Source organism: Scomber scombrus, chromosome 3, assembly GCF_963691925.1.
Source record: "Scomber scombrus chromosome 3, fScoSco1.1, whole genome shotgun sequence".
NCBI classification, from domain to species: Eukaryota; Metazoa; Chordata; class Actinopteri; order Scombriformes; family Scombridae; genus Scomber; species Scomber scombrus.
In genome coordinates, this window is record NC_084972.1 from 22,107,231 (window position 1) to 22,118,739 (window position 11,509).

An 11,509-nucleotide genomic window follows, 5' to 3' on the forward strand; every position below is an offset into this window, starting at 1 on the left:
TGATAACTTTTAAGTGAAGACCTAAACACATTTTTTAAAAAGTATATTTTAGTTTCAACCTGTCCATTTTAAAAATTGTAACATCATGCTATTTGCTTTTGCCATGACAATGAAGGTTGCATAACTTCAAGGAAGTATAAACCATGTTTCAAGTGATAATTTTAACCCAAACCATGATCTTTCCCTAAAGCTAGTCGAGAACCAGACATTAACCATAGTGTTGTCCCATTATAAATCACAAGTATTTTTTAACTGTGATATGTGACATTTGTGACACATATTACGGTCCTCTGGATTATAATGTTTACTAGATGGTGTAAACCTAACTATAGGTTTTTTTGTGGATGAATTTTACATCTGTACTGTTTTATTATGAGGTTGTGTTGATCAAGTGAGTATGTTTTTTTCTAGATTTTTTTTGGTTATATTATTTCTTTATTACACAGTAAACGTAGATGTCTACTGGGGTAGACTTGAACCAGAGACCTTACAGTCACATGGTCTGCATCTTAAATTAGTTCCCTTTGTCTATCAAGAAACTCTCTGTTTCTGCTTCTACTCGGGTGTGACATCTTGATCCCTTGCTATTGCTACTCTTGCACCAGTATTGCAATACTTTACATTAGACAGAAGTGTTTCCCTACCTAACAACCAACATTTGTAACTGTAAGTAACTGTTCTGTTTGTTTGTAGCGATTAAATGATGGCACATGATCATGCTGGTGAGTGTGTGTGCTGTCTTATTAATCTTTTACCTTTTTGTTGTTTTATAGATATATTGTCCTTTGTACAACAGATACCTGTCATATAACAGCCATTGTCATGATTACCTGATTATTATCATGGGTCAAATATCATGATAGTATATGTCTTTATCCTCTGTTTCCTAATTTCTATGTTTTCACTGTGAAAATAACAAATAATAACATCATTTGCATGTTTATTGCTTTACTGAGGAGATAATATCTATATGAGAATACAGTTGGTGGCTGGTTTGCTTGACCCAAATACGTGGGAGGCGAGGAGGCATAACAATATTTAAGGAAAGGAATGAGTCATGTTTAGTTTTTTTGTTATTTTTTTAATAAAAAGGAGAAATACATTTATTTTCCTCCCCCACTTACTTTGCCCTCTACCTTGCAACAGTAAAAGAAACTGCAAAAACAACAAGGATAACTCATCCCTTTTAAATCCAATAGTGACTGTGTGTGTACTCTTCTGGTTCGTCTTAGTTTACCACACTGAGCAAACATTCTCCTTGGTTTGCACATTTTTCTGATACAGTACAACTGTGAACTTACAGCGGCTACAGTAGACCACTAAATTAGAGCAGCTTGGCTGAGTAAAGTGGAGTCCGGAGATCCTCTCTGTTCTCATCTGGCTTTGTGTCAGACAGACAGTCAGCTGGGAGTTGCAGTGATAGACTCATCAATGCTCCAAAGGCTTTTTTTTTATTGGCCTTTTCTCTGCACAGATGGGCTCGATACACACAGAGAAAGCAATCAGAATATCAAGCATGTGAATATTTTATGTGTCTTGACCCAAATAATATTTTAACCACATCTACTACAGCTACAGCTGCTCCATGTGCCAAGTCTTTAGCTACCATTATTATATAATTAAAAACTAAGAGGAAACCTGATAAATTTGAAGTTCCAATTTATTCCATCTGTGATTCACAAACATGTCTAATTATTATCTCCAAAATTACAAAATTTGGTCAAGATATTTGTCATCTTCAATTACAGGAACTACTTTAATCATGGCAGGTGTTTAAATGTTTAAACTACTTAAGATGTTAAAACAAATATCATCACCAGAAGTTAATTTTATTTATGTATTGTATTTGTATTTTTTACCTTACTTATAATTTAATTCTGAGTAGACAACATTTTTATTGCGACATATAAAATGTTTTGGAATTCCACACTGATATAGTTTGACAACTGCCTGTCAAATACAAGTCTTAAACTTTTACCCTGTGACTTGAAGACAGTCCAACACCGGCCCATTTCCTGGGATTGATTCGTAACAAAATCGATAATGGTTGTATGAACCTACTCACACTCCTGGGAGAGGCTAAAAATAAGATTCAGTTTCAAGCCTCACAGCAAACAGGAACAGTGAAGAGATGAATCCCTCTCAAAATGAAAAGTAATGTTTTTAATACACCAATGGGTTTGTGTGTGGTGCAGAGAGAGAAAGAAAGATAGTGATGAATAGAAAAACAAGCACATCACTAGTATTCTGAACAGCCTTGCGCATACTTTTAAGTGGGAATAATATATGCACATGCACAATAGCACACACATACAGTTCATACACACAGTGCCTTCATAGTGCCTAGGGATGCATAGGTTGCCAAGCAACAAGGTGGTGTCCTAGAAAAAAAGTTCAGAGACTGGAAATGCAGAGTTGGATGCGGGTTCAGTACTCAGTATTGATCACTGTTAATGGTTTCAGTGTACAACAGTCAACTGATTTTTTTTCTATTTCTGTCCTTTCATATAGTGGCAACAGAGTCATGTTTCACATATTGACTACAGATGACGAAGCTTCCTTATCCAGTGGGAGTCATATGAGCTTCATGCGTGTGTAGTATTGTGCTGGGGTTTCCTTATTCTCTTAAGCAAATATCTTCAACCGTATCGCTACAATCTCTAAAACCCTATACTGTTCCTGTTCACACTGTAGCTACTTTTAGAAATATAAATCAAGTGAGCACTTCAATTTGGAGAAGCAGTTCTGCAGTTAATCTGTCATCAGGCTGTATGTAGAATAGCACTCCCGTTTTAGCAGTAATAAGAGAGAGTCTGTTATTATTTATAGACGAAAGTGGAGAATAAAAAATTAAAACATTCCGCACACCATGCTTGGTACAAATAAATGAGCAGCACTTGCTGCAATGCTCTGACAACCATCTGCCTGGAGGTCACCTTATATCCACTCTGTCCTGTGCTGCACTGTGTGGACACACAGCAGCACACCAGCTACAGTATACTGACATACTGCTATTATAACCAATATTAAAACTGCAAAACATGTGGAGTAGAGGTGGATTCTTTGACATTTTGTGTGCTGTCTCTTTTTTTTCCAGTACTGCACAGTGTTTAATATATTTAAGTATGATTGTGTTATTATGTGCAGTACTTAACTGATTATATTATTTTGCCTCTCACAGAAATAGATGAAGATCGTCTCCCAAACCAGTTGTACAAGGTAATATAATCCATTTTAAAGAAAGTCTGTTTTCCTGAAATATAATCATTGAAACATAATTATGTGAGCTCTGTTTTTCTTTTTTTTGTGAGCATGTATCTGTTTCTCCAATGAAACAATCTCTTTTATTGGAGTGCTCTCTCTGCCTGACATTGTTTTTGCAGGCAGCCTTGCTGAACTCACCTCGACAACGGCGAAAAGGTCAGAAGGGAACACCTACAATGAAAGGTAGAGTCCTGTCATCAATGATGTGCGATGCTGGCATTTAATGTGTTAGGTCATAATGTTGGTACCCATGAACAGGCGCAAGTGTAATTTGTGCTGTTATTTCTGCTTTCTTTACAATAAGATAAGTTTATTATTTAAATATAGTCTAGTTCCAGACCTCTGAATGACAATTTGTTTTGATACTCAAAATAAATGACATGCTTATTGAAAATACCAAAACTATACATGTCAAACTCCTAATTCCCAAAGTACTACAATAACTGTGTATTTTTTAATTACATAAATAACAAAATACCCCTCTCTTACACCTCTTTAAACCCCAACTTCCTCTCCTATGCTTCAAATTAAGTTGCAGAGAAAATAAAGTGAGTTAGGCACAACAAGAAGTTTGTTCCTTTGAGACAGTGTCAAATCCAGTGTATGTACATCCCTCACATACAAGGTCTGAATATGTTACACAAGCCTACACCAGCAGTTCCCAACTGAGGGAAGATTTTCTAAGAAGAATAAGCTCCTTAACAAACCTCTTCCTATAGGAACTAAGAACAACAATAAGAACTGAGAATATAAGGGTTTTATAATCCAACAAAGGGCTCAACAAAAGTTCAATTACATTCAGTAACAGAAATGCAATGATTAAAATAAGTCAAATTAAACAGTATGCCCAATACCCAGTTTTTACATAGTTACAAGTCCTGGATGTGCGTGGATTGAATTTACTTGGCAAGGTAGCTAAACTAATGATGGAAGTTTGTTCTACTTTATTTCAATTTTGGAGACAATCAGTGCCTCAGTTGCCTCAGCGAGGAGTCATTATTCGCTATTCTCTGACCAGAATTTCTCCCAATTTCCTATTTTTTGAGCCAAAAGTGGATCTATTATGGTTCCTGAAGAAAGCATGAAGAGCAAATGTCAAATAGGCAAACACAGAACCCAATTGTTAGAGAAATGTTCCAGCACTTAATATTTTTGTAGGCTATTGTCAATGCAACGCAAAGTTAAGTCAATTTTATTTATCCTTCAATTAGTTTCACGGCTAAAAAGCTCAAAGCGTGATGAGTCACTTCTTAGATAAAACCCAGGCAATAATCAGTTTGCTTTAGTTTCTCACTACAAGGGATTAAGAGGAATAAAACCATGGATGAAGGAGGTAATTTAAAAAAATACGAAGACAGCAATTAAATTAATCATCTCCCCACTTTGATGTGTCACTGTCTGCCCCCTCACTCAAAGCAGTGTTTGGTGTTGATGACATTTTGGGAGTTTATTAAAAATGCTTAACCTACAGTATTCTTTTTGAAGTGCTGTATTTCTTGCTGCATCTCCACCTCCTTCCACCTTTCTTTCCTGCGTACTGTTCATACCCTTTCTCCTCTCCCATTGGTTCCTTTCTTTCCTTGCTTGTCCTCTTTTTGCTTCCATGTCCCCAACGACTTCATGCTTTTTGCATTCAAATTTAACACGACCATTTCTCCCAATCCACCCTTTTCTCCTCTAATGTTCCCTCTCCTTCACCAACTTTCTCCCCAGAGCTGCAGTTCATGGTAGAGCACCACCTATACAGGCAGCAGCAGGGAGCTGGGGATGAGTGCTCCTCAGAGAGTTGCCTGTCGGACCGGCCCAGCCCTGACTCTGTTCCCACTGGGGAGGAGCTCCCACATGATGATGAAGCCACTGCAGAGGCTTTTGAGAAACTGCGCTGCCAAATGGAGGGTATGTTTAGAGACCATGACAAAAGGAATTATATTTGCAGCTTTGCAGCTACGTATTCAGTGACACAAAACTCCTTGAAAATCTATGACCAATTTGAGCACAATAAGAAGTAATCAACAATCAACCACCTCTGCTCTGTTGACTCCAACTGTATAAAGTTTCCATTTTAGTCTGTGTCCACATAATTTTTAGAAATATTATTAGAGTATTATCAGTAGATAATAGGTACTGTTTGTCTATAAAACATAATTGCAGTTAGCAGGTTATAGGAATAAAGTACATGGATGAAGTCAGCAATTAATAGGAATTTAGTGTTGGGCTAGATGAAAAGGTGGACAAAAGATGGTGGTACCATGGTGTGGTACCATGAGAGGAGAGCAGATGTAGGCAAGAGGAAATTAAGAAAAAAGAATAAAGCCAAATGCAGCTTATTAACATATGAGGGGGAGTGTAGAATGAAGGAAAAAGGGGATAAAAGTCAAGTTTAGAAGGAGGTAGGAAGCTTGAAAATGGCTGTAAGGGATATATGTAAATACTGGATTAAGGAGAAAGAGGAGAATTAGAAATTAAACAAAGGGATTTGGGCAAATGGCTGCAAAGAAAGGAATGCTTAAAGGAAAAGTTCAACATTTGGGAAAATTTGCTTTTTTTGCAGAGTTAGAAGATTGTTACCACTCTTCTATCTGTCCTTAAAAATAGTGTTTGTACCTAGAGTCAGCAGTCTGTTAGCTTAGTTTAACACAAAGACTGGTAACAAAGGGAAACAGCAGGCATGGATCTATCCAAAGGAAATAAAAGCACACATCTGAAGCTCACTAACATGTTATATGTTATGCATTAAGAAAAACAAAAACCTATATAAAAATGATTATTTGCTGGTATGTGCTGAATGATTTCATGACTGCAAACACAGTAAAATGCCAAATTGCTGTTTTTACACTACAGTGTTAAAAAAGTGTAAAAAACAAACAAAAAACAAGATTGTTTTCAGTCTTTGTGCAAAGCTATGCTAACCAGCTGCTGGTTAAACCTACATGTTTACTGTACAAACAAGACTGCTCTGCCAAAAAAAATATTAAAATAAGTGGAAATGTCACCCATAAAAGACATATTGTAACATTTTTGTGACAGATGCCATGTAGCAGCCGTATGACTGGGAGCAGTGATACAGTTCAGATGATGTATATAAAAGTCAGAGGTTAGGTGGAGGATTAAACTCAATATTGGACTTTGGCACAGATTCATTAATCATGTTCATTTCCCATTTCCAATTGTGAGTGTCACATATCCAAGTACAAGTCGGGACAGATTTTTAAAATAACAAACAAACAAAAAAGTAAATGCAACCTTGTGGTTATTGTTGTAGCCATGGCAACAAAGGTCGTCTGATATGTTTCTCTTACCTTAACAAAGTGATCATTTTAACCAAAACCATGAACCTAACCAGGTGGTTGTTGTGCCTAAACCTAACAAGACCTTAACCACAGCATTGTCACATCATAAAACACAATCACAATTTTTTTTGACAGTAATTTGTAACAGACAAAGCATAGGCAAATGATGTCCTGCTAATTATGGCACATAGAAGTGTTAAATTGGAAAATGCCCCTTTGTGTCGTTCTGCAGTGCATGGTCTGAGGGTGATCAATCTTCTCATCTAACTTTAGCAAAAAGTCAAATAAATGCTCCTTCAGAGAAAACACTTATGCAGTCAGTAGTCAAGTGCCACCTTGGCAGATACAGTCTACTTCCTTTGCCAAATACTTTACATCCAATGTAAAAAAACAGAGGTCAGCTTTTCAGCTCAGGCCAGATAATTCACTTTAATGGCAGGTGAGGTAGATGGTCACAGAGTGCAGCGCATACTGTACACGCATTCAGTAATTACTCAGGAGTAATGCATTGTGAGTGGATAGGGTTGTTTCTCTGAGTTGTGCCAAAATAACATTTTCATTAATGCTGTTTTCATTTTAATCACTGGGACATGCATGGTTGATTCTTTGTGGTATAAAAGCTTGAAAGAAACACATTCTTCAAGGTGGTGAGACAGCCACGTGTGTCTTTATGGATTGCTCACATGTTATATAGGAGCTGCAAATTAAGTTCTCAGTCTAGATGAAAGGAGCAAAGGAGGAAGCCAGGGGAAACAAATCAATGACCATTAACACCAGTTCAGTTGAGTGTGACTTCAGCTTAAGATCAGCCTTTTTAAATTCACTCAGCATGGGTAAATAACACGTAACTGTAAATGTCAGGTGGCATTGATTGAGGCAGGCTGGTTCAGTACCTAACATAATTTAACAGAAACTAAAGGACCAGAGCATTTTACTCACAGTACTGAATGATGAAGAGTGTATTTGCTTTATCTATAATGTAGCTTTATCAGTCACTACTTCATCTTCACCTCCGCCTCTATTTGTTTCTCTGCCACCACCAGAGTTCTCGAGGGAGAGTCTATTAGAGGCTGCAGGTGGACCTGAGTGCTCCCTCTCCAAGGAGAAAGAGGCTTGTTCCAGCGTTGCCAATGCAGCAGATCCCTCAGCGAAACAAAACAAAGCACAAGCAGGTACAGAAAAGTGGAAAAACCCTCAGGCACACATGAATCCTTCCATGAATCCTTCCCATTCATACAGATCAACTTGGCTTGGTGTCATGTAATCATGGCTCATCAACAAGCGTCTGTGAAGTGGCTTTGATCCACACTTCACACAAAAAATATTTTAGGGGTATTCTGTATCATTACTGTGGATTTCACTTGTTAATTTTGTTTGTTTCCTATTTTTTTCAATTTCTTTTTTTCTGTCTGTCTTTCAGTCATCGATGTACAGCATGTGGGCCTATTAATCATGAAATGTTTACTGTATTAAGCCAATTAAAGCATAATATAAAATACAGACTTGCCTAAATTATGCTAACAGTTGCTGTAACCCGTCCTAATCAACTACGATGTCATACAGCTACAGTCACAGGACATTTATAGTACAATCATAAAACTTTAGAAGGTCAAGAATCACAACTGACCGCTGCCTGTAAAATTCATGGGACTTTGATTTTGTCATCTGAAACCGAAACTGTCGCCCACAGATTTTAACAGTTAGTTTATTAATGTTTGTTCAAATCTTCAAGTGAACTTTTTACTGTTTTCAGTCAAATCGTTTCTAGACATTTGCCGTATTCATTTTTTCATAGAGCACGAGGACAAACAGTTGATAAAAAGTTTGATCAAAACTTTCCCAAATCCAATAAAGAGCTGGAAAGAGCCGCTGACGTTATCCTATAGCCACATTCAGGACCAGTGAAGTCTTGAATGTGTATTTTTATAATGCAGCATGTGACCCCACAAGATAATTTAGTTACTCAGTGATTGACTTGAACTTGGCAGTAACTCAAGTTTACTACTGTGGGCAGTTAGCTTGTTGGCTGGACATGCTAACGATTGCACCTTATGTTAGAGTGGATATTGTTTAATTCATTTATTTTACCATTGCTTCTGTTGTTTGGTATTAGAAAAGCTAAAAAAAAAAAAGTCACCCACACTTCAAACTCTTTAAATGACGAGTATTCCGGTTAGTACAGGCCTATGCATGCTGCTTTAACATGTGGAGAAGTGCAAAACTTGGCAGGCCTAGCTAAGCTGTGATCGAACAATGACTATTTGTCTGAGGAGTAAATGAACTGTAAAATGCTCATAATTGCTCTAACCATATTGGATGTTGATTTAAGGTTTTCATTTTATGTTTTGTTGATCTGGTATCACAGCTTCTCATTTAAAACCTTTAGAAAGCGTGATACGTTTAAACATTGAATTGGAAGAATAAAAAAAACTTTTTTGTCTGATATGATGACAGATAAAAAAACAAGCGCCAGTAAATTACAGAAAAATGAAATTTTAGGTGGCTTCCTGTTTAACTCCCCACCACTCACATTGTAAAACGGGAATAATGTAAAAGGAATAATGAATGTATGCCTATTACATCTAAGCCTTTGTTTCTGTTCAGTAAAACACAAAGCGATAGAATTTTTTAAAAATGTTCTCTTCACATAGAGGAACAACTGCTCATACATAGGACTAAAAAGTGCTGCCAAATATTTATTTATGCAGAGCTGCAAGAGTCCATTAAAATCCATACAGTCAGCCTCTTCTCTCTCTTATTGTCTTCCAGTCTTTTATGTCTCTGTCTATATTTTGCAGACACAAAAGCAGCAGCATCCGGTGCGAGTCAGCCGGCAGAGGAGAAAACAATGACACCCAGCCTGGAGAAAGAGAAATAGAGTGGTCTTCTGTACAACACAATGCTGCTCAGTCTGCTTAGCCAGTCCAACACAATGACAGAAGATTGTGTCTGCAGATCCACTTTTTAGATACATCAGGGCGTCTATATTCCTCTACAGTCAGGCCTTATAGTTACCACCTCGAGAACATGAACAAAGGTTTCTAAACTTATTTTGTGTCAAAAAAATCTTAAATAAAGGGACCGTTATTATTATATATTTGTTTTTTATAGCTTCCCCTGCACTGACTGACCTAAAGCTACGTATGAATCAGTTGTGACTTGTAAATGGAAAGGAGGAGATATTTCCTGTGTCGCAGTCACACAATCATTATCATAGACTACAACAACTCACATGTTTAATGTCTCCTTTAATGTTCAAAGGCATCAAATATTTAATTTACAATCATTTTGACAGTTTCTTTTATCATTAAATATGTGCCATGACTTCTGCAATTGTTGCTCCATCTCAAAGCAATAAAATTGTATTTGTACCTCATAAATCACTGGGAATCCATCACATTCAGATTGCATGTCATCAATTAGCCCCACTGTTAGATGTTGTCGTAAATGAGTGAATAAAATATCTGGGTTAACTTTAAGATATATTTTTTGTGTCTTTACACGACTGGATTTAATACATTCCAAAGAAGTATTCCAAGTCACAGTAATTGGATCCTAAAATGGTATGTGTTTTTGACTGGTGACTAAGTAAAAAGTGGTAATATCCCAATTATTAAAAATTCATGTACAATACACTGATAACTGTACTTTTACCAGCTACACTGTGTGGTTGTAAATGGTAAATGGCTAACAAGCAGTGCACATTTTAGAAGACTGTGTGCAGCTTAATTTACATATTTTGGATTAACAAGGAAGACTCATTTTGGACACTTGAAATCTTTTGAGGAATCTAAATCTTGGTCCTAAAACAACTTCTTGCATGGCACTGAATGTACAGTGACTTTTTTCTAAGCCCAGGGGCTTTACTGTGGTTCAGATCATTTCGACAGTGACATCAAACATTTTAAATATGGTACCAGACACAAATTGTCACTACTGGCATTCCCTTTTATTTCCAGTTTTGTAACAAGAACATTGTGAAGTCATCACCACACTCTTAATGTTTTTCTCCATTATTTGTATCACTCAAGTGGCATTATTATGTAGATTATGTGACAATCCTTCCATAACTTTCACATTATACTTGACTTGCCTGAAAGATAAAAAATAAAGTAAAACAGAAGACTAAAGCCACAGTAGTATTGATATCACTTCACCAGGTTTATCAGCCACAGTGTGAGCAGTATATTTCCCAGCTGCCAACGGAAATCACTTTGTCCACAATGAACAAGAAAGACAGTAAAAACATTCCTGTGCAAGCTTTTGTTTTTCCTCTCCAGTGTATTTATGGACCATGTAATGTTTGTTCTGTTTTGAATGGTAATAGTATACTTTACATGAATTCAATCTGGGGAATTTTGTTCCAATTTTACTTGAATTGATCGATTGATGATTACATCTGTAATCTAAATTTGTTTGATACAATAAAATGTTTAAATTGGTGATTGGGTGTTTTTCATTTACACTAATTCAAGTATAGTCTATGAATTTTGTCGACTCAAGCTGACACCATGTTTGACAATCAGTGTCAGCGTAAAGTCGGCACACAACTATTTTTAGAAAACAGTCATGTTGAGTGTCAAAAGCAGTATCCACTTTTCTATTAGTGTCAAAGAAGACACACGTTAGGAAAGACTCCAAAAACTGCAGGTTAAACTCAAAGTGTCTTGACATCACTGCACCACTGCTCATGTTTGGTTGAAGTTGACTTTGACTATAACCTAAAAATAGGCACTCTGCCAATAAATAATTCAATGGACTAGGGGCCAGAAGCATAAAAATGCATACATTTTTCATAAACAGGTCTGTTTTTCACGAATTTATTTTGTACCAATGCAGCAATTTTAGCTTCAAGTGATACAGACCCTTGCAGTTGCCTTTAAAGGTAGCATGAGTGAGATTGATCACTTCTATTGGATCTGTGTCTTAAAAAACATCATATGGGTCTTTTGCCG

General features: G+C 36.6%; 1 protein-coding gene across 1 annotated transcript in view; it reads left to right on the plus strand.

The window, feature by feature from the left end:
• LOC133977822 (protein phosphatase 1 regulatory subunit 1A-like) overlaps positions 1 to 10,122 on the plus strand; it is a 29,425-nt gene extending 19,303 nt beyond the window's left edge. The window contains exons 4-8 of the mRNA XM_062416114.1: positions 3,182 to 3,219; positions 3,384 to 3,447; positions 4,978 to 5,160; positions 7,598 to 7,726; positions 9,353 to 10,122. Coding sequence (XP_062272098.1) covers positions 3,182 to 3,219; positions 3,384 to 3,447; positions 4,978 to 5,160; positions 7,598 to 7,726; positions 9,353 to 9,432 — 494 coding nt within the window. The 3' untranslated portion in view covers positions 9,433 to 10,122. The remainder of the gene's footprint in view (positions 1 to 3,181; positions 3,220 to 3,383; positions 3,448 to 4,977; positions 5,161 to 7,597; positions 7,727 to 9,352) is intronic.
• The last annotated feature ends 1,387 nt before the right edge of the window (positions 10,123 to 11,509 follow it).